At 49.3% G+C, this 23,552-nt stretch overlaps 1 protein-coding gene across 1 annotated transcript in view; it reads right to left on the bottom strand.

Annotated features, from left to right (window-relative positions):
* Positions 1 to 2,722: 2,722 nt before the first annotated feature.
* The window catches only part of SAG (S-antigen visual arrestin), a 31,252-nt gene continuing 10,422 nt past the window's right edge, over positions 2,723 to 23,552 (bottom strand). Inside the window, exons 5-15 of the mRNA XM_053597194.1 lie at positions 22,201 to 22,260; positions 19,876 to 19,952; positions 18,924 to 19,059; positions 17,832 to 17,916; positions 14,769 to 14,841; positions 12,000 to 12,137; positions 9,515 to 9,592; positions 7,545 to 7,568; positions 6,012 to 6,067; positions 3,327 to 3,336; positions 2,723 to 2,954 (exon numbers count right to left, since the gene is read on the bottom strand). Coding sequence (XP_053453169.1) covers positions 2,846 to 2,954; positions 3,327 to 3,336; positions 6,012 to 6,067; positions 7,545 to 7,568; positions 9,515 to 9,592; positions 12,000 to 12,137; positions 14,769 to 14,841; positions 17,832 to 17,916; positions 18,924 to 19,059; positions 19,876 to 19,952; positions 22,201 to 22,260 — 846 coding nt within the window. The 3' untranslated portion in view covers positions 2,723 to 2,845. The remainder of the gene's footprint in view (positions 2,955 to 3,326; positions 3,337 to 6,011; positions 6,068 to 7,544; positions 7,569 to 9,514; positions 9,593 to 11,999; positions 12,138 to 14,768; positions 14,842 to 17,831; positions 17,917 to 18,923; positions 19,060 to 19,875; positions 19,953 to 22,200; positions 22,261 to 23,552) is intronic.

Below are 23,552 nucleotides of genomic sequence, written 5' to 3'. Positions count from 1 at the left end.
CTTCGCTGCATGTGACATATAGCTTCCCTCACCCCTGGGCATTGTGACAACCAAAAACTGCCCCCACACATTTCCAAACATGCCAACTCACCCCCCCTCACTCTTCACGGATCAAAAAGTTGAACTATTCATGTCTGTGAAATTAAACTGGGAGTAAAATAAAAAATACATATAGGAGTAAGAAAACACCTAAAAAGCAGTTTGCTGCACAAGTGCTAAAATCACACTGAACTGCATATGTACACAAGCTTAACTGGGGAGACCTGAATGGGATGGTGGACGATCCCGATGTCAGTGCCCTAATGGTGACAGTGCAGTCCAGCTTGACAAGATGTTACCACTGGGGTAACATCTGAGATGGCTCTGTATTAGTCCTTACAAATGCATGCGAATGTGCAATTATCTCAACAAAAATTTCAACTATAAAAAGAACTTAAAGGCATCTGTTGTTGAATCATAAATGCTAATCCTCCCCCCACTTGCCAAATTCTCATACCCCATTCGGCACCAAACAAGGTCTATTTATAGACTCAGTGACACCAGCATTCAAGTTTTGACTCTCACTAACTGTGTGGCCTTGCATAAAGTACATGACCTCTCTGAACTGCAATTTTTTCATCTAATGAATGGGAATAAGTACTGACTTACAAGTTTCATTGGAATGATTGTATATCCTATGTGCTCAATAAATGGCAGGGACTCTACTTCTCCAGCCCTTTGGCTGCTGATCGCAGAACTTTGTCCCCAGTTTTCAGCCACTGCTTCCTCTGTGCAGCACCTTCAACTCCTTTGTACCCTGTTTCTTGTACTGCACCTGCACCCTCCCCACCCCCAAAATCCCAGGCTGCACATTCAACCTGCTCACAGACTTCCTGCCTCCTGACACCGGGGTCTACACACCAGTAGAGACAACACCACAAATGTGCAAGCAGAGCTGAGCTGAAGTTCCACATCCTGCTCAGGGCAGCGGGCTGCTCGATTCCTGTCCCTCCTGCCTCCTCACAGCAGCCAGCCACAGCCTACAAACCGGCTGGCACCTAGACGTCTGTATCAGGACATTTGGAAACTGAAATAACTTGGAGGACAAGGGCTGTTCTGACCTCTTGTCTCCAGTCCCTACCCCCGGCTCCCACCCATGCATTCCCAAAGGGTCAAGCAATGCAGGATACAACAGGCTGGTCCCATCACCGGGCACCATGAGTGGAATCCCAGGCCCTGCCTTGCCCAAGGGCTCCAGGGAATAGCCACAGCAGGCTGTGCGCCATGGCCATGGCAGAGAGCAGGCAAAGGGCTCAGCATGACAGGGGTTCTCCAGTGGAGCGTGCCACCCTGGCCTGGCATGAGAGACTGTGTCTGACTAACCCACAGGCTAAAGTATGATGATGATGATGATGATGATGATGATGATGATGATGATGATTCCCCATCCCTGCCAATAACAGGCTGCCCCAAAGCCAACACACAGGTCCACACATCACTTTGTCTATGTGGAATTCCATCCAAAGTTCCCTAGTGGAGCCTCCTCATCTAAATCCAGTCCCCAGGCTCCAACCCAGCCTGGAATCCTGCTGAACAAGCCCAGATGCTGGGAGCTTCCATGAGCATGCACCCCATGCCCTGGCCAGCCCTCTGCTGCTGTGTTCAGTCCCAGAAGCCTGATCCAAGAGTATATACCCAAATGCCTGCCATTCGCTCCCTGCCTTCTGTGGGTGGGTTGAATGGAGGAAAAATCACCAAACCCCTTCTTCTGTCCTGTAAAAGCATGGACCAGAGCCTTATACACACCCCTTGCCCTTGCATAGCTACCATGAGCATGGTTCAGTCTCTGTGCCAGGCTGGGGGTACTGCAGGCCAGGAAAGGACCTCTTGAAGAGGGCCCTGTAGCACCTTCATTATCCCTTCTCCACCTGCAGCTACACTCCCTCCCCAACAGAGAGCACCTGTCCATGACCTGTCTCAGTGAAGCACACCCCAACCAAGAGGCCCACATGGCCGACAGTGAACCCCTTTTTCCAGGCCAGGTTCTGAGGGCAGTTGCTCCACCTGGCTGCTGAGAATCTGAACCAATCAGATTCTCCTTCCCTGCAACTGCAATCCGGGATGGACCTCGAGACGCAGATGCGGGCAGTGCCCCAGGAATGGTGGCCCAGAAAGTGGGTCCCTAAGCTTCTGGGCTGAGACCCCAGGACTCCTCCGAGTTCTGCCCACCCCAGATATGGCAGCTCGAGCTCTTCCTTGACTCAGCTCTCTGGCCACTCCAGGGTTCTTCCTCCCCCCCTCCCGTTAAACCAAATCTAATTTCGTGTCTTGCACAACTCAGAGCTCAAACAGGGACTTAGATCCAAAATCAGGAATAAAGAGGATTTTTGCCCACACTTGTTCTCTGCCCTGCTGATCTAAAGAGGCTCTTGACGGGCCCTGCAGTTAGGACTGTTTGGTTAATTAGAAATACCCCCCATGTGTTTCTAGAGAAACACCTCAGACCGGGCCCCGTGGGCAAGCCCCGTATGCATCACGGCCTCACTGGGTGAGCCCATTGGTTTCTGGTCACCTTCTCATCCTGATGGGCCAGGGCTGGACGTGGATGTCTGGCGTCCCCCTGTAGATGCTGTCCACACCCCAACTCCAGCGACCCCAAAGGCAGCAGCTTCTGTGTCAGTGGCATCAGCTTGCTGCCTCCCCAACAAGTCAGCCTGACTCATGACGGGGGGAGAAGGGGAAACCTTTATTTCTGGGAAAAAGACTATTACTTTATTTAGCATAACTCTACAGGGCCAGTTGCAGGTCAGCTTGTGGCACTGGTAACTAACTACGGGGCAGCCCCATGCGTCCCGAGCTGATGGTGTCACTCATCATTGACGTCACCCTTGTCTTTTTTCCCTTGCTCAGTTTCTTCTACATCTTTCAGATTTTGGCGAGCAAACTCCTCAAAAACTAAATTTTCATCTGGAAAGCTAAAAGGAAACAGACAACATTTTGATCATTGCACACTCTTTGAAGCTAAAGCTGAAACAAGAGCCTTGATCTTCTTTTTTGCAACAAAGAGATCAAGGTCTTCCCCCAGGACGGCACATGAGGGCACGCCATTTCCTCACTCATGGCTTTCAGTCTGAGTCTCATTTGTAAGCACAAACAAGAGCGTAGGGAGGAACACGCGGGCGTGCTGTGTGTGGGTGAGGTGGCACCAGGCAGCAAAAGGGAGGGGAGCAAGGGACGTGCCACCTGAGCCAAGCACGGGATGCATCCGGAGACTCGAAGAGGGGTTTGGGCTAGAGAAGGAGGCTACAGGCCACAGTGAAAGCCGGGGCAGTGTTCAGGTCACTTACCTGTCCTTAGCTGGAAGCATGGAATAAGGAGGGGGTGGGGACGGGGAGAGAGAGAGATCAGCATCTGTTAGTATAAATTCTGTACCATCCTTGTATCTGGGAAATTCCTACCTCGCTGGGGTGACTTTATAGTTTGAGGGCTAATATGGCCTAGATACATTGTAATCCATGGTGAGTGTGGAACTCCTCCTTCTCACCACCCCACTCCTTCTCTCCCTGTGCTTCCAACCATTGCTTCCCTCAGTGGCCACAGCCCTCCTCTCCTCAAAGGAAAACTCCACAGTCCCCCTTCTAGGACACTTTCCTCTAGGACACCAAGCCCTTGGATGGTGCTTCTTTGTTCAAAGTATTTCTGCCTAAGTGCCCATCAGACACCATCTAGGTCAGAGTGGCCAAGGTGCCGGTAAGGTGCACGTTCCAGGCGTCCCCACCCTGATGGGGCTCCCAGGGGTGAGACCTAGGACTTGATGGGGGTCTCACCAGCACCCCAGGGTTGAAATGTGCACTAAAGCTACTCTGTTTTCAATTCCTGTTAACATGTTGAACTCTTTTTTGTTGGGTTGTCTGCATGTTTTGTGTCCCCAGATTAATTGCCAATGGCTTGAGTGGCTTTTGTTCTTTCTTACCTTTCTGCCCACCTAGCAAAGCGCCTACTGTTTGGGGGAGCACAGCGGTGGCTTGAAGGAAAGCCACTGTTTTTGTCTCTCATCCCAGTACTTTGAGTGAAGTGCTTACAGGGTCACTAGGCACCTAGACCAGCTGGCTCATCAAAACATCCCCTGGGCAATAAATACCCTGCATCCCACAGAGCTCAGCCATCAAATGACACTAAGTGGGCCCATCGCCCCTGAGAGAGACAACAAGGAAGAATCAAATCAACGGGATGGGGTACAGATGCTCTGGACAGGGAACAATAAAACTGGCCAGCATTTCATACAGATACTTGGCCTCAGGCTCTGGTGGGGCTTAACTACAACTCAGGCTTCTGTTTAGAATTACACCTGCCCAGACTCAGGGAGCCAGGAGCTAGGCAGGGAAGATATGAGATCCGGTGACTCGTAATCTCTAGAAATCGCAATTTTGTGAGTGACCATTGGGGGATTTGCCCTAACCCTGGCTCCCTGAAATCTCATGGTACAAAACACAAAGATCGTACTTTCATCTTAACATTGTGATATGTTTGACACAATGGACATACTGACTGGGATATGAAAATGTATGTGGAAAAAGAATTCCACTTCTCCCAAATTAAGTCACAAAGTAAGTCTGTTCAAAGTTCCAGAAAATTGGGTGGCGCCTGTGGCTCAAAGGATTAGGGCGCCGGCCCCATATGCTGGAGGTGGCAGGTTCAAACCCAACCCTGGCCAAAAACTATAAAAAAATAAAGTTCCAGAAAACACCCTAACATATGCTATGGCACCTCCTCAGGTGACCACCTTTTTAATGTCCCTGGAAGGAACCAGAAAGCATCTTAATCTCACAAAGTTAACAAATAGTATTCTAATGATATAAGCATAAAAGAATTAAAAATGTATGGCTAGACCAGTGATTTTTTCAACCAGTGTGCCAGGAGAGGATCTTAGGTGTGCAACAAACATTTTTAAAGATCATTAATTAAATTATTTGTGAAAGACGTTCAAAGCACAGTAAATATATTCCTTTTTTACTCTTTTTTCTTCTTAATATAATTTAAGTGTGCTGTGGAAGTTTATAGGTTCAAGTGTGCCATAAGGTAAAAAAGGTTAAAAACACTGGGCTAGACTGTAGTTTTCTCCAGCGGAAAGTTTTGGCAAAGTGCATTGACGGTTTGAATCTAAAATATTTGGAAAAGAAGATTTCAGGCAAAATATTTTTGAGACAAAACATGGGAATTCATTCTAATGTTTAAATGGCATTTCATTATCAACATAGAAAAACTATTATAAAGTTGAGAAAAACAGACCCTGCTTGTTTTACCACTTTTACTTAAAATATCCCTTACTACTATACCTACAGAGAGTTCTCATTTAGACAGGTCCGTTTTTCTTTCTTATTAACTCAGTTGCCTTAACACACGGCGGAGAATTTTTTCTCACAATTTCTGAGATTGTACGTGTTATTTTTGCCGCTTCATTTACCTTTTTAGAAAGAGATCAGATTCACCCGACAGTTGACTTCTTCACAGCGTACAGTCAATAGCTGTTAGTCTGTACGTAGAGTTGTACGGATTTACAATTTAAATGAGCTGAGGTGTCAGGAACCCAGACTGACCCTCTTTTCTAGTATTTTCTGTATTCTCAGTATAGCCGCCCATGTCGAATATATTTATCATCTTCTAAATACCTATGAATGCTCCCAAATGAAGCATGAAGGCTTTCGTTCTCAAACAAAATAAAAAAAACCTCGGGCTCTCAATTTTATTTTTACCTAAATCATCTTTAAATCTAAATCCATTTCTGTTGACAGTGGAGCGTCTACTTTTCAATCACTCCTGGTAAAACCTCACCAGATGGTTCCCTTTAGGACCAAGGAAGCTACATCCACTATGTCTCTACCAGAGCAGCGGGCTGGGGGGTCAGCACTGAGCAGGTAAGCACTCTCGCCCGGCCACGCTCACTCAGAGGTGAGGCCAAGAAAGACTAGGACTCAAGAATAAGTTTGCAAGTAGTGAGGAGCTAGAGAAAGCCAAGGCAGGGCATGACTGACCTGGGTCCCCAGGCTGGGGATGCATGAGGCGGAATGGGACCTCAGTGGCCACTTCACTGGAAAAAAAAGAAGAATGCAAATTAGTGAGAACAGCTGTAGGCACACACATGTGCACACACCACTACAAATCACACTGCAGAACTGTGGCTACGGAGTCGCCAAAAAATCCCCAGACCCAGGCTAAAAGGCAGTTAATTCAGTGGGATTCAAAACAAAACAAAACAAAACAGAAATCAGGAAGTGATCAACTAGGAATTTTAAATGTCTTCCCTGGAATGTGGTCCAGAAACCTCAGTTACGCAGGACAGGGGAAACTGGTATTTTTAGGTTCCTCTCACTTCCAGTTATTGGTTACAGTGACATGATATAGTGGGTGAAGAAGTGGTGAAATCCTAGAGAAAGGATAGTTTCTAAAAATATTCTTTGCCACAACATACACCATTTTTAATATGCTACAATCTCTGAAGCTGGTGAGCTGGAGGCAGGACGCGGTCCCTTGCTACGGAACAGAACAGAAAGGAGCAGGAAGCACTGAATTCCAAAAGCTAAAGGGCCTAGGGGTGATGTGGAATTTATGCAAAAGAAAGAGGGAAAGAAGTCAGGAAGGAGAGTGGAAGAGAATTCCTGAGAAGGACAAATGGAAAAGTGAGAGGAGAAAGTAAATAAAAACAGCGTTACTCTTCCCTCCGCCAGGACCCATGGTCTTCTCCCCAGGGTGGCCTTCGGCCCAGGGACGCCTGTGCACTATGAAGCCACCCTCGTCAGACCCAGTGCAGGCAGGGTCTATCTAGGGAAGCAGGTGGAGCCTGGGCTCCAGGTGAGGGAAGGAAATGGCGAGTGTTGGGGTGAAGGATCATATGGGGTCAATGCTTCTGCTTCTTAGCACATGATTTAGAAGATGGCCTGCAAAGTGACAATAACCAAGAGATGGCAACAACCCAAATGTCCCCCAATGGATGAGTAAGCCCTGAGGGACGCAAATCAATCACAAAAGGCCACATTTTAATATTGAAAATTCCACTCACGTGCAATAATCCAGAATAGGCAGAGGGACAGAGACAGAGGGCACACTAGTGACTGCCAGGGGCTGCAGGGAGGGGAAATGGAATAACTACTTAACGGGTATCAGATTTCCTTTTGAGGTGGTAAAAATGTTCTAGAACTCGGTAGTGTGGACAGTTATGCATCATTATAGATGTACTTAATGCCACTGAATTGTTCATTTTAAAATAGTTAAAATGGTGAAATTTATATCATGTGTGTTTTACACACACACACACACACACAACGGCCACATGGAGTGTGACAGTTTTCTGGGTGTGTGTGTGTGGTTACCCAGGTGTAGGCCTAGCTGTGGTCTCAAAGAAACATCCCAGCCTCACACCCATTAGTCAAGGTTTTGGGGATGCTTTGGGAGGCAGGGGCATCATTCAAAATAGCTCTGAGAATAATTCCCAGAAATCAGTTGTCACAGGTTACTGTTGTCTTTGATACCCTGACAGTCAAGCAGAGAGGGGAGGTGCAGAGGCTTACCTGGAGGTGAGCTCTCCAAGAAAGCTGCAAAACATAAAATAAATGGCTACTGTAAGTGTCCACAGTGGAAATGTGACTCATTTCCCATAATTCAGAGGTGGGACATAACCAGTTCTTACGTCCTTCATGCTCTGTCAAATTGTAGGATGCAAACATCCTTTAATGTTGAATTTCATTCTTCCTCTCTACCCATGATTTCATCTCCTTCTCAAGAGGATTAGTTACTAAGAGGAGTCCCTTAGGTTCAAGCCCTGACATTCAACAGCAAGCCACAGAGGGCACTGGGAAATGCCTGCTACTCACTTTCCTTTTTTTTTTTCCTTTGGAGACAGAGTCTCAAGTTGTCACCCCGGGTAGAGTGCTGTGTCATCACAGCTCACAGCAAGCTCAAACTCTTGGGCTCAAGTGATTCTCTTGCCTCAGCCTCCTGACTACAGGAGCCCGCCACAATGCCCAGCTATTTTTTGGATGCAGTTGTCACTGTTGTTTGGCAGCCCCAGGCTGGATTCGAACTCACCACCAGCTCCAGTGGATGTGGCTGGTGGCCTAGCCTCTGAGCTACAGGGTCCAATCCTACTCACTTTTCTTGATGACTAAAAGAAACTCCACCCTACTTTTAGATCCTCTCAGAGAAAAGAAAAAAAGGTACTATCCACTTTGAAAAATAAAACAAATATAAACACTGTGCTAAGAAAAATATATATGCAAAATAGACATATGTTTTACTTTGTTGTCCCCCATTAAAAGTTGGGGAAATCTTTTTTTATTCTTTGCTTTCTTGCTTTCTTTTTTATTTTTTTATTAAATCATAGCTGTATACATTAATGCAATCGTGAGGTACAATGTGCTGGCTTTATATATAATTTGAAATATTTTCATCAAACGGGTTAACATAGCCTTCATGGCATTTTCTTAGTTATTGTGTTAAGACATTTGTATTCTACATTTAGTAAATTTCACATGTACCCTTGTAAGATGCACCGTAGGTGTAATTCCACCAATTATCCTCCCTCCTTCCATCCATCCTCCTCCCTAAAGTTGGGGAAATCTTTACCTACTTAGAAATATGGAACATACACATGGACTCTCCTTTGATGGCTGAACTATCCAAAGCTCATTCTGGTAAAAGGCCCAATGGTAGTTGAAAGGAAAATGAGAATTCAAATTTTTCCTTTTTTAGAGACCGGGTCTTGCTCCATTATCCAAGATGCAGGGAGGGACATGATCATAGCTCATTACAATCTCAAACTCCTGGGCTCAGGCAATCACCCTGCCTCAGCCTGCAACATAGCTCAGACTGACTCCAGGTGCATGCCACCAGGCCTGGTGAATTTTTTTTCTTAGAGACAGGGCCTTGTTTTGTCACCCAGTCTTGTCTTGAACTCTTAGCCTCAAGTGATCCTTCTACTTCAGCTTCCCAAAATGCTGGGCTTAAAGTTTTTCCCTTTTAATGAGATTAAGGAAATGGACAAAATTGGCTTCCCAGGAAAATGGGAACCTGTTCCCTTGGAGCTTGGAGATATTGGCACTCTTGTAGGAAAAGGAGACCCCCAAATCCTGTGATTACATGTTTGGGAAAGGAAGGGATCCTTTATGGATGGATGCCTCCTAAGAAGGAAATAACTGAAGATTTACTGAGAGTTCATTTTACAGCCGTTACTTTTTTTCTGAAGCACAATATAACACTCGACTAATGTTCGTTCTTGCCCATCAGCTTCTACCACCTGGGCACACGCACACCTGTGTTTGCAAAGTGGCACCAACAGTGCACATGTTTCACAGTCTGCTTTTCTACCTTTTCCCACGTGACACCGTATCAGACAAAGTTGTGAAAGTAGACAAATAAAATCTCTCCCAAACTCTCCTTGGTCATTGGTTGAAGCTGGGGGCTTTTCCTTGTTTTCTGCCTTCCGGTCATTCCGGAAGGCAATGACCAAGAGCAGACTGAACACTGGCTCTAGGACACTTACCCTGACACCGTGAGCTTCACCTTGATCTGGTAAGACACCAGGATCCCCAGGACGGTTCGATCTATGCCCTCCTTAATGCTGCAAAGAGAAGGAAGGAGGATTCAGGACAGCAGAGAGCAACAAGCAGGGCGTGACCTTCGCCTCCCACCCGGGCGCACTGTCACAAAGGCAGCTTCTCCAGGAATTGGTGAACCCAACCCAGCTACCAAAGTCCTGGAACTTGACATGTCTGGGAACTCCCAGGACTTCCCCTAGAAGTTCACAGAAGGTGGGCTGTGCTTCCCCCTTCCCCGAGCTCTACCTCCACTGATGCTCCTACACCTGGTCACCTAGCCCTCTTGGCTCCTCCCTGCCCCTCCTGCCCAAACTGCCACTCCTGGAAGTCACTGAGTCCTCCCACAGGTGTTGTCTGCCTGGAATTTTCCAGCAATTTATCTCCCACATGCTAGGGTCCTCCTGACAGATCTTGTCCTCCTGGGCAGCCTTTGCCCTCATCCTTGGCTGTGCACCAGCCTTGCCAAACACAAGCCTGCCCTGAACAGGCTCCTTTGCTTCTGCCTCCCAAGACTTCAAGTTGAAGCACCCACCCACTCCCCCCACACACACACACTTTGCAAAGCCTTCCTGGACACCTGCAGGCAACAGAAGGGCTCCCACTCTGTGCTCCACTCCTGGGAAGAGGCACATGGACCTCTATGACAGCCCTCCTCAAAGGGAATCATGATTGTACTTGGCCAGGCCCAGCAGCTCTGTGTCCCCCACACCCAGTATTGGGCCTGGCACCAATGTTTTTTGCTTTGTTTTCCAATCAATGTTTAAGTGAATGAACAGGGTGCATGAGACCTTCCATTGTGCCCCAAACAGAGGGCAGTGTGACTTTCCTCAACAAAAACTTTATTCCAGATTCTACTAATATGCACCAAATTCCTACTCTCTGGCAGGCACAGTGCTGGGCTTTTCATCATAGATCTTATCAAGTGTGAGCTAACGTGGAGGGCATAAGTATTCCAGAATTTCTAATAGCAGGAGTTATGGCACAGGGAAAAGATCATGAAAACCTAGATATTGACAGAACAGTGTGAATGATGATGGAGGAACCTGGAGGCTGGAGGCTGTGCTGACAGCTCTGGGGACGGGCCTGAGGTAGCAGCCAGGCACGTGCTGGGCCAGGAAGAAAATATCAGCCCAGGGAGCCTCTGACAGGAGACACCTTGGACTCGTGCTTCCAGGGTGACAGCACTCTCCAAAGAACTCCCTCAGTTTACTGCCTAGAGCGCCTTTAAAAGAGGACCAAACGCCTGATAATCAAAACCTTAAAGGCAGAATCAGTATGTTACAAAAAAAAAAAAAGGACAAAACACCTTTATCCCTTGACTCCCACCTGCTTTATGCCAAAGGTTCACTGTCTACCCCACTGGTCTCAGAGAATGTGAGTGTTGGGGTCACAGCATCGCCTCAGGGTGGTGTACTGGGTCATAGAGGGAGCCCTCAGCACATCTCTTGGGGAAGAGGCAGAGAGCAGGCCTTGAACCTGGGTCTCCTACCCTGGACGCTCCCCAGAGGAGGAGCCTGGAAGGACAGCCCAGAGCAGCCTCAATACTGCCTTTGGAGCCGCCCTGCACAGTCCCCACTAGATCTGCCGCCGGAATTCAGCCTGCAGTTCCCTGAGTCAGGGTTAGCAAATTGGTGCTTATTTTCATTAAATGTAATCACACCTGTAGCCATCGGGCCCTCTTGTTCTTCACCTTTCCTGATGGAAATGAATAAATGAATGAATTTAGCTGATTGCATTGGCCCGTTTACATGCCTAGGGCACTCCACTGGCTAACGATGCTTTGGAAAGTAGTAACTGACATTTCTGGAGCACTTTTACTGTGTGACAGCCACCACCCTTTACATGGACTGTCTTTTTTTTTTGAGACAGAGTCTACTGTCACCCTCAGTAGAGCGCTGTGATGTCACAGCTCACAGTAACCTCAAACTCTTGGGCTCAAGCGATTCTCTTGCCTCAGCCTCCCAAGTAGCTGGGACTTCAGGCACACACCACAACACCCGGCTATTTTTTGAGTGCAGTTGTCATTGTTGTTTGGCGGGCCCGGGCTGCCAGCTCCGGTGTATGTGGCTGGCGCCCTAGCCACTGAGCCATAGGAGCTGAACCCATGGACTGTCTCTTAATCCTTATAGCCACTCTAGGAGAGTGGAACAATTATCACCCTCAGTTTACAGATGGGAGAACTGAAGTTCTCAGAGAGCTCAAGTCCTTTGCCCAAGGTCACCCAGAAGGCAGGCAGTAGAGAAGGAATTAACACAGGGCTGTCCCCAGAGCCCATAGGTGTCATCACCACATCACACCAGGGGGGAGTGGGACCCTTGTTCAGGCCCTTAAGTCTGCAGCCTGCATAGCAAACTTGAGGCCGTCATGCTGCGCGTGTGCACCTGCAAGCCCCTGACGTCTCAGGCCATGTCCTGAGCCTGGAGGACTCACATGGTGGTGGAGGCCAGGTTGGTGTCCTCGTGCTTGATCTTCCCGTCCAGGGCGATGCCTCTCCTTTCTCGGTTGTTGGCCAGCAAAGGCAACAGCATCAGCGTCTTAGTCAAAGTGCTGTTTGGTGGCACTTTTTCTCTGGATGAAGAAAAACAGAGTAGATTTTTGACTATTGAAGCTACTACTAACCCCATCAGATCCTATCTGCTATATAGCATCTCCAGGATCAAGGTTCCCAAATCGATTTAGTAGGAAGATCAGCCCAGGTACCTATGAATGTGCCTGATGAGAAGCAGAGAAGCCTTAGTGAGATCTCAGAGTAGGCTGGCAGCAACAGTAGGGCCTTTCCTGAGTTTCTAGAACGTTCTGTGGAGTTAAATGAGACCAACTGGCCCAAAAGTCAATCTCCTGAGACTGTGAACAATGTGGTGGGCTGCAAAGCCCTGTGTCTGCAACATGCCAGGCTGGAACTAGTAGGGGGACCAGAGTGTGACTGCATAGGGGCTGAGAAGGGTGACACAGGGGCCTCCATCTGTGAACCCTGCACAGGCCTGGCTTGGGTGGCACATGTTTTTTCTCTAATGGATGTTCTTTTTTTTTTTTTTTGCAGTTTTTGGCCGGAGTGGGTTTGAACCCACCACCTCCGGCATATGGGGCCAGCGCCCTACTCCTTTGAGCCACAGGTGCCGCCCATTTTATCTATGATTTTTTTTTTCTAATGGATCTTCTTGATTATCAGTTGGGTTTCCCAACGAGAGATGGCAGGGACTCCATGCCAAAGGGCAAGTCAGAGATTGAGCTGGGGACACAGCCCCGTGGGTTTCTTCAGGGCCTGGTAGTGTCACTGGGATCACGACACAGCCTCTGAGGTGGGACGGTGGCTCTGCCACTCACGTGTGCCAGGCCTGAGGCCTGTTCTTGCAGCCTCTCACCTTATCCTCTGACAACCTCATACCCAGCAGGTGCTCTCAAGATCCCCATTTTGCAGGAGGGAAGCGTGCCCACAGCCACACGGCTGCAGACTCTCTGAGGCAGAGCCTGGGTGTGTGGGCAGCACACCTTCCGTCCTAGAGCCACCAGAGGAAGGTAGGATGTGGCCTGAAAACCCTGCCCAGGAGCTGGCATAGGACTGTTTCCTGACCTTGTCCCCAGACAGCTGGAAGTTGGAACTGCCTCCTCCTGGAAGGACTGCCTATCTGATCTCCCTGGAGAGTCTAAAGCAGCAACAGCTTATCCTGCCTCTAGTGTATACTGGAAGCTCTTTACAGAATTTTGCTTGAGCCCAGGTGGCTCACATCCTCCCATCTTGTCCTTATAGAACCTCTCTTTATGAGCATAATTGGGCAGTAGCATCAACAAAGGCAGAAAACAAGAGTAGGTAGGGGGCCCTTGGGGTTGAGCTCAGATGAGAGCCGTCCCAGCAACAGAGCTTGCCCAAGGACTGCGCCAAGGGCATGGGGCCACTTCCCAGTGCCCTCAGGATCTGGGATGGGATGATAGGCAGTGGCTTGGTTCCAAGGAGACTGGCCCACCAGATCCCCGGGAGTCATGGGGTTCTGGGACGATGGCTTATGCTTTGTAGCTTTTGGGGTGGTCTCTTGCCTGAAACCTGCTACTATGGCCTTTGTTCCCTAAGGTGAGGACAGGCTGGAAGGTGGGCCAGGAATGATCTCCCTGGAATGATTTCCAGTTTCCTGGGAATTCTTTGGCCCCAAATCCACCTAAGAGTTAAAAAGAGGCCCAGATAATGAGCCATACGTTAGAGGAAAACTCAGCCAGGAGCATTTATCCCTGTTGCTGCTGGGCGCATGCCACAAGGCCAGCCAGGGCCAAGACCCCCAGGGAACAAGGATGACCCTAAAAGGTAGGACAGAGCCCAGGCCAGGCACAAAGGAGGCAGCTAGGGAGCGGCAGCTCTTTCCTGCTTTCCTCCCCTGCAGACCTGAGTTTCAACTAAAGGCTGAATCTATTTCAGTAATAGTAACATTTTTCCTTAAAGTTGCCTTTTGAATATTAGGTAATATTGTCCTAATGAATCAGTTTGTCTTTCCTCACCACCAACCCCATCCTCCATTCACTCTGGTAGTATTTTGTTATATACAGTGGTGCTTAGAATACACCAGAAGCGAAGAGGAAAGAGCTGCCTGATCTATCAGGCCTGCAAAGCCTGTGTGTTAAATAAATCCGTTTGACTTCTTGGCACAAAGCAAAACTGAGCAGGTATCTCATGCCAGCATGGAAGGGCTGTTTGCAGGGTTGTCATTTGGTTTTGATTCTAATAAAGGAAGGATAGTCATTCTCAGCAACAGGCTGAGAAAGTATGAGTACATCTCTCTAACCCAGCTCTCATTGGTGCAAGATTTGCAAATTGAAGAGGTCAAATGACGGGGACTGCTTGCCCAGGTGGACAGTTCGTGTGACTCTGATGCAGGCAGAAAGAGCATCCATTCCTCACCCCTCATTGCCTGGATGAATAGAAAGGCCCTGCTTTCCCATGGTGACATTCCCAACTTTACTTCCCTCCTCTCCATCATTCTTTAGCTTGGCCTCAGCCTCAGACACCCTGTGAGATGGGTGACGGAGGTGTAAGGCAGATGCAGGGTGAGCTGTTAACTTTCTTTGCAGCCCTTGGAGGAAGACAAGGGGACGGAAGCGGCAGCCTGGCAGGCTAGCTGAGCATTCTAGTTCCCTCTTCAGCGATGAGCAAAAGAGGAACTGGACAAAGAAGGCTGAGCCGCCCAGGAAATGGAAGCCCAACCAGCTACTCACTGTGTTTCCTCCATGGCCACCGGCTTGACGTAATAATCACTTGAGTAGAGAACCACATTGGCCACTTGTTCCACTGCAAAGGGAAGACAGGAGTCGGGTGATCAGCCCCGGTCCCTTCATGCACACACTTGGTCCCTGGAGGCCTTCCAGAGACACACTGCCCCTTGCTCTCCAGTGACCATTTAGTCCACTTCCCAGTCTTGGCCCTCAGACTGCAGCTTCAAGGCTACAGTTTCCAACTTCTGTCCACAGGCCATTTCTGGTCACCCAGAACCGGCTCCCACCTGCAACCCAGTCCAAGACTGCAGCTCTTGGGTGACGTGTCCTCTCCTTGGAGCCCATGATACACCAAGGTGTCCTCCAACTGTCTGCCAGCACCCCAGAACTCACTGTCTGCCCTCCTTCCCTAGTCCTTTTACAGTATCTTCTATCTTATTTAATAAGCGGGTTCGCTCCTGCTTTTCCGAAAACCACCCAGAGGCCGGGCAGACTTGATCTGTGGGTAGGATGTGGTAGATAGGAAGGTGGGCCCTGTAGCCAGGCTATCTAGGCTCAAATCTGCTTAGCTGTCAACCGTGGGGTACGTTATCTAGCTAGTAAAGCCTCAGTTTCCCCATCAGCAAAATGAGGGTGATAATTACATGTAATTTACAGGGAAGTTGTGAGGATTAAAAAGCCAACTTTACTTTCAAATCAATTCTGAGGATTAAAAGACACAATTTGTGTGAAGCATTCAGCACAGTGCCCAGCCTATAGAAAGCAATTAACATTTAGTTTCAGAAAATGCACAGCTTCTTTTAAGGTTAAAGAAGCTATTTGCTATTAGGATTCATAAAACTTTCAGGAATAATTTTAAATCAAAATATCACATGATACTTGATGAATCCTCCTGCTATGATCTGAAAGACTGTGTCCCTTCACAATTCATATGTTGGCCAGGTGTTGTGGTGGGCACTCGTAGTCCCACCTACTCAGGAGGCTGAGGCAAGAGGATCACTTGAGCCCAGGAGTTTGAGGTTGCTGTGAGCTATGATGACACCTCTGTACTTTAGCACAAGAGACAGAGCAAAGCCCACTCCCAAAATTCTCATGTTAAAATATTAATCCTAAGGTGACGGTAGTTAGAGGTAGAACCTACTGGAAGGTGACCAGGCCATGAGGACAGAGCACTCATGAATGGGATTGGTGCCCTTATTAAAAAGGCCTGGGGGAGCGTGCTTGTCCCTCCCACCATGCAAGGACACAGAGATGAGGCACCAGCTACAGGGAACGGGGCCTCATCAGACACAGCGTCTGCTGGTACCTTCACCTTGGGCCTCCAGACCTCCAGAACTATGAGAAACAAATATTCCTTGTTTATATGCAGCTGAGGTTATAGTATTTTTGCAACAGCAGCCTGAATAGACAGAGACCCTGCCTACCCTGCAGAGCACAGCACTGGATGCTGTACACAGCATGCTAAGTCAGGAGTGCACAGAGACCCTGCCTACCCTGCAGAGCACAGCACTGGATGCTGTACACAGCATGCTAAGTCAGGAGTGCACAGAGACCCTGGCTACCCTGCAGAGCACAGCACTAGATGCTGCACACAGCATGCTAAGTCAGGAGTGCACAGAGACCCTGGCTACCATGCAGAGCATAGCACTGGACGCTGCACACAACATGCTAAGTCAGGAGTGTACAGAGACCTGGCTACCATGCAGAGCACAGCACTGGACGCTGCGCACAACATGCTAAGTCAGGAGTGCACAGAGACCCGGCTACCCTGCAGAGCACAGCACTGGACGCTGCGCACAACATGCTAAGTCAGGAGTGCACAGAGACCCTGGCTACCCTGCAGAGCATAGCACTGGACGCTGCACACAACATGCTAAGTCAGGAGTGCACAGAGACCCTGGCTACCCTGCAGAGCACAGCACTGGACGCTGTACACAACATGCTAAGTCAGGAGTGCACAGAGACCCGGCTACCCTGCAGAGCATTGCACTGGACACTCCATGCAACATGCTAAGTAACTTGAGGCCTTAGAAAGACCTAACCACACACAAACTGACCCAACATAAAACAAAACTGTAAATTAAGTATTCATATCAGCAATAAGAAAAATATAGAATTCTTTAGCATGCATGCACCAAAATTCCTGAACCTACTCTATGATGGACACATGGGAAAAGAGGAAAGTGATATATGACCAAGAGGGTGACAAGCCCTCCTGGTTTGCCTGGATAAACCTATTTTAGCCCCCAAAGTCCCATGTCCTTAGTCCTGGGCAACCTGGGACAGCTGGTCACCCTGAGATGCTGTAAGTGTAACTCTGTCTTGGCCATTGAATGTTTGAGTCATTCCAGCATGTCTTTTAATGGATCCCACCTAAGACCATCACATTCAATCCTCTTCACTTTGTTGCCCTTCGAGCTGAGATATGTAGCGACAGCAAGCAGGAGGCACCTCCCTGCAGGGTATGACAAGGTCAGCCAGCATGTGATGGCCATTCAAGGCAAGACAGTTGCGCTCTGCCATTTACAAAGCACTTCTGTATGGGCCCCTCCTTTAGCCTCATGAAGCCTGAAAGGTGTGCAAGGAGCCTCACTGTGGATGCCAGTTGGGATTCAGAGAGGGCTTGGACAGCCCCCAAACTAAGGCCCGTGTCTCCCATCTAGGGTCTTGCCCAGCACGCTATGCCGCATTCATCAAAGACAATCATGATCTGAGAAGAAGACTCCTCCTATGGAGGAGACCCGGCTGGCACAGGGGGCCCCTCTGGGAGGGCGTGACCGCGGAAAGGCAGGAAGATCACCCGTGTATTAGGGATGCTGTCTCAGGACAGAGGCCAGCGCTAAGTGAGCAGGAGTTTGGATGCGATGCCCTTTAAGGCTTCTCTGCCTCTGTAGTCCTGCCACCTATGACAAGTGAGAAAATCTGGCAGTTCCAAGGACCCGCTTCTCTGGCCCAGGCAGTTTCAAGGCCTTACTGGGCCAGAGAAGGGCCCATCGGAAAGTATGGTCAGGCTGAGAAATTCTAGAAGACTCTGCCCTCTGGTCTTGAGAAGAAGGTCCTACCAACCTAGCACTTTAATCTTCTTCACCGTCTTCTCCGTGTTATTGGTCACGGTCACAGTCACAGGGATGGGCTCCCCATGGAAATAGATCTGGAAAAGTGAGCAGACAAGTCAGAAAAGAACAGAGTATGGAGCATCTTGGTTTTTTTTTTTTTTTTTTGTAGAGACAGAGTCTCACTTTACTGCCCTCGGTAGAGTGCCGTGGCGTCACACGGCTCACAGCAACCTCCAGCTCCTGGGCTTACGTGATTCTCTTGCCTCAGCCTCCTGAGAAGCTGGGACTACCGGTGCCCGCCACAATGCCCGGCTATTTTTTGGTTGCAGTTTGGCCGGGGCCAGGTTTGAACCCGCCACCCTCGGCACATGGGGCCGGCGCCCTACTCACTGAGCCACAGGCGCCGCCAAGTATGGCGCATCTTTAATCTTAGGCTTTCTAGACTCATCTCAATCCCTGAGTGCTAACTGAATTCAGATACTTTTCAGGAAAGTGTTTCCTCTAGGGAAGGGTCTGGAACACGTTCTGCAACACAGTTCTGAGCACCATGTCTAGGAAAGGCAGGGGGGTTTCAATAGAGTCATGAGGGGCAGGAAACCTCCAGCAGCACCAGCTGTGTACCCTCCCCCCAGGCGGGCATGCTGGTGCATGTGTGCACACACATGACTGATGGTGACCGGAGGGATGAGAGACAGCCTTGGCCAGCATCCCTTCACCTCGCCCTGTGCAGCTTCTGTGACACTTGCGCTCACAGGCAGTAAAGAATGTGGGGTACCATACCTAGCAATGCTGCATGAGTGGGCGAGGCCCCCAAGGTCAGAGAGAGGGCAGAGGCAGCTGTGGTGGTTAAGTGAAAGACACCCCTGTTCTCTTCCTATCTTTTGGGACAGTCTGTGGGTTAAATGCAAGCCAGCTTGACCCTATACCAAGGGTCATCGTGACTAGCTCCACAGTATGAAAAAGGGGAGTTTTCAGCAGTCCTAGAAAAAAGATCCCTTGCCATGCCCCCCACCCCCCACAGTTAGGGGCTGGGGCTGGTGCAGGGCCGCTGGGCTGTGCCCAGGGCCGCTCCCCACAGGCGCAGCAGCGGTGGATGGGTTACCTCTTTGGCGAGGGAGACTGTGAGGTTCAGGGGCTTGTCAGACATGAAGAACTGCCAGGCCGCTTGAGCCTGGGGCTGGGGGCCCATTTCGGGGGGAGCGTGCTGTACTTTCCGGATCAGTAACCGCACGGAGCTCCTGCGGACGGAGGCGCAGACAACCGAGTTAGTTCCTGCTGCTGTGGAAGGCCTCAGGGCTCTCCCCTCCATCACACTGGGACTCTTCAGTACTGAAGGGACAGGATGAACCAGAAGAGGGACAGGACATTGGTCTGAGCCAGAGGATCTGGTTTCCGGCCCCTGTCTAGGATTCCACCAGCCAGGTGCATGGGGCTGGGCAACGCCCTGATGGACTTGTAGCCTCTATCAGGCTCTGGCTCTGCCTCCTTCTGGGTGAGGCTCACATGTGACTGTGCCATGTGCCTTATGTAACACGAGAGTCTCTACTGCTACCACACGTCATAGAGTGCAGAGATGCATATGTTGAGCCCAGGGAGAAAACGTGAAAGGCACAGCAGGCACTGGAAGGACAGGGGACGCGGGTTGCTGCCTCATGGTTACAGAGTTGCTGTTTGGGGTAATGGAAAAGTTTTGGGTATAGAGGGCGGTGATGGTTACACAACATAGTCACGTTCTTAATGCCACTGAATGGCACATCTTAAGACTAGTCAAAATTATACACTTTATGTTTTGTATATTTTACCACAAAAAAAGATTTTAAAAGAAGAAAACTAAAGAAAAAGTGAGTCTGAAAGCTTTTAGGGACTTCCATCAATCCTTAGGGTCATGAACTACCCCATCATTGGGGTAGACCATTCAGTCCTTGACTGCCCTACGCTGGGGAGGTGCTGTCGCTCCTGCCACGCTGGCCCTGTGGGAAGAGTCCTGTCACACTGAGACAAACTGGCCCCCACACCCTGGGCCCCTCTCCCACTCCACAGGGACACTCATTCACCTCCTGGGGATTTTGTCCTCTTCACCATCAGGGCAGTCTATGGCGAAGGCTTTGACCTCAAAGTCGACCCCACAGCACTGTTAGGGTCAGAGAAAAGATAGGCATTGGTCAGCATTGCCCTTCCCAGGCATGGGGGATCCTCTTTGTCTGAGCCATATCCTACTCAAGGCCACCCATTAGGCATAGATTTAGAAGCATATTAATAATGAAGTAATGACATTAGTGTGAGGAGTGCGCTGTGGGCTCAGAGCCCCCCATGCAAGGGGAAGCCTGATGGGCCAAGAGCCATGGAGGGTGACTGGTATCTTGGCAGGTCATCACCTCCCTCCAACTCACACACTTGGTTGTCCTCAAACATGTCCTCTGTGTACGGTCCTGGCTTCCTCCCACCTACAGCAGGGCCTAGAGGTACAGGTGCTCCCGGGACCTGTGCAGGGACCCATGAGTGCCCTGTGGCGGGTCACTGGCTGTTCACCTACAGCCAAGCATGGACAGGTAACAGCACCTGGTGCTGGCAGCTCTTAGGATTTTAAAAAGAAGCTGATGTGGAATTTAGGATCAAATCACCTGATTTTTAAGTTAACTACATAAAGAAACTTTGAAGCATTGCAGGGGCCAATACATGTAAGTATCTGCCAGTGACCATCTCTCAGCCCCCACGTGTGACTCCCTGGGCCCCCGCACAAGCCCTCCAGAACCTCGCTGGCCTCTGCACGTCCACATGCAGTGGGGAGCCCACCTGCCCTGCACCAGCTGCTGGAGGGGAAGTGGAGCTGGCAAAAGTCCATGAACCCAGCTGCCTCCACTAGGGCATCTAAGCTACAATATCTATTGGATCCGCAACTATGTAATCACAGCAATCCTCAAGGATTGAAAGCTCAAGGTTGAAAATAAATAGGTGTGTCTACCAGCCATCAGCCAGGCAATGTTGAGCCATGTCAGCCCGCTGTTCCTGCTGAGTTGCACCCATTCATAATCCCCCTGGCATAGCATTCCTCCGTCCTGAGACGCCTATCTGTATCTATCTATTTATTTAGCAAACTCCTATGTATCCTTTGAGCCCCAGCTCTAAGGGCTCCTCGGCTGCACAGCCCTAAGTCCCTGACACTGTGACGCTGCCCCCAGGATCCCTGGGCCCAGGCGGACCCCGTTTTCTGCCCTCTCCTCTCCTATAACAGGAAATAGGTGATCATTTCTTTGGCCTGTGTACAGTGTTGTAAAAGTCAAGAAAAGTTGCTGAAAAATCGGAATTTCAGGCTTCTCAAAAAGCACTGTAAGACGTGCCAAAGCCAATTGAACTCCCCCTCTTCTTCAGTCTCCCATCTTCCCATCTCTGCTGCCCACACCCCATTTTCCCAGACCAGCCAGCAGCTTCCAAGTATTTCAGAAGTGAGGTTTATGGGCAGCGCCTGTGGCTCAGTCGGTAAGGCACCGGCCCTATATACCAAGGGTGGTGGGTTCAAACCCGGCCCCGGCCAAACTGCAACAAAAAAATAGCTGGGCGTTGTGACGAGCGCCTGTAGTCCCAGCTACTCGGGAGGCTGAGGCAAGAGAATCGCTTAAGCCCAGGAGTTGGAGGTTGCTGTGAGCTGTGTGAGGCCACGGCACTCTACCGAGGGCCATAAAGTGAAACTCTGTCTCTACAAAAAAAAAAAAAAAGAAGTGAGGTTTAAAATGTGCTCCCCTAAACAGATGTGTATGTGTGAGGCACCTCTCACGACACCACAGTCAGCTTGTTATGTGTGAGGCACTCCGAGGTTTCCCATTCCATGCTACTCTATTCTGTCCCTATCCCATTTCATTTTTAAAATGCCATTTCTGATCCCCTGCATTGATTTCACAAACTACTAAAGAGTCAGGACCCCGACACTGAAAAGCGCTGCCCCTGCCCTGCCCCCACCCGCATCAGCCATTCTCTGCACTCACATCTTCTTATCCTCCTCGCCCCTCCCTCGTGAATCCTGGATGCAGGCAACTCTCAGGGCCTAAAATCCTCAGATCCCAGCACCCCTTACTCTCCTCCTGTCCTCACTGCCCTGCTTCAGTGCCTAGAGTCCCTGGGCCACCCCGTCACTCTTCCCCGTCACACTTGGCCCCTCCACAGCAGGTGCGTGGCCAGCTCCAGCCCCAACCCCGTCCTCAACACAGTGGTCACAATGACCCTTTGTAAGTCAAAACCTATCAACCGGAGCCCACCAGTGGCTCCCACTCACTCAGAGAAGACCCCACCTGTCTGCGATGTCTATAGTTTTCCAGGATAAAAAGTTATTTTGAAAAATCTATCGAAGAAATGAACAAATCCATGGCATTTCTTCCTGAACTCACCTTCCCTGTGTCTTGAGGAGCCGGCTGCAACATCACAGAGCAGGGCAAGTAGTCGGGAAACTGTGGAAAGAAACAAATCACCTATCTCAGAGGGATTGTTCCACGGTAATATACGATCCTCATACAGCAACAGGAAAATAAAGATGATTAGAAAGAAGAAAAACACATATTCCCCTATACTATACTCTAGTCCCACGATGCATGTGTGCCCTTACACATACGTAAGTGTGCATATGTGGTGTGTGTACGTTTTACAGAGGTATCCAGGTAGAACCACATGATGGCCACATCCCTCGTTTGGTTTACTCACCCCTTCTTCTGAAGCACTATGACATTTTCCTTCCTGTTTCTTGAAATACAGTCCCACACCATCACTGGTAGGGCTCAACCAACACACACTTCACTGAGCCAGTCACCCGTGTTAGCTACTTAAACACTCTATAACAATACTACAGTGACCATCTTTCTTTATACACCTTAGCACAGTTTTAGCCAATTAATTCCACGGGCTACATGGCTAGGAAGAGAAATCACATTTTTTAAAGGTTTCTGATACATGTGGACATGATGTCTCCAAAAAGTGACGGCACTTCAAACTCCCAGCACAGGTGCTTGGGAGCACCCAGGACCATATCAGTCTTTCAAAACACAATTTTGTAAAAAGAAATAAAAAAAAAAGGCAAAAGACAAAACACAAATGTAATAAAATAGAATACCATTTGCCATTTCATTTGCTATTTAAACTATTTTAAATATACAGTTCATTGGCCTCATATGCCAGACATTCACTTTTTTCTGCAATAATCACCACCATGTATCTCCCGGACTTTTACATCACCCGAAACTGACCCTCTGAGCCCATTAAGCCCCAAGTCCTCACTCCCCCTGCCCACCCTGGGAGCCTCGGCTCTGCTGTCTGTGTGACGCTGACCACTCCAGGTGCCTCCTATCAGCGAAGTCACACACCATCTGTCCTGTGTGTAGCTCCTTTCACATACTGTGAGCAAGGGTCACCGTGTTGTGACATGGGTCAGAATGCCACTCCCCTTTAACGCTGAGCCACATGGCTTTGGAGGAGTGAAGGAAGCAGAAGCTTCCTCACATGGAGTTCACCCCAGACTTCAGGAAGCCTGCACACTGGCGTTGCTGGCGGCCAGGTCTCACTGAGCAAGACATGGGCCTTGACAGAGAGGTGAGGGGCTGTATCTCCATAGACCCTCCAAACTGTGGGCGAGGCTAACATCGACATCTTTTCACTAAGATCTCCTGTCCTGTAGAGCACACTTTCCTGCTTTGAACTTCCTGGGGCCACCGAGGGGCACCTCCGCGACCTTTCTTTTTATAGCAGAGCT

This window comes from Nycticebus coucang, chromosome 7, assembly GCF_027406575.1.
Source record: "Nycticebus coucang isolate mNycCou1 chromosome 7, mNycCou1.pri, whole genome shotgun sequence".
Classification (NCBI taxonomy): domain Eukaryota; kingdom Metazoa; phylum Chordata; class Mammalia; order Primates; family Lorisidae; genus Nycticebus; species Nycticebus coucang.
Note: the sequence above shows the minus strand (reverse complement) of the source record. Positions and strands in the feature narration are given on the sequence as shown.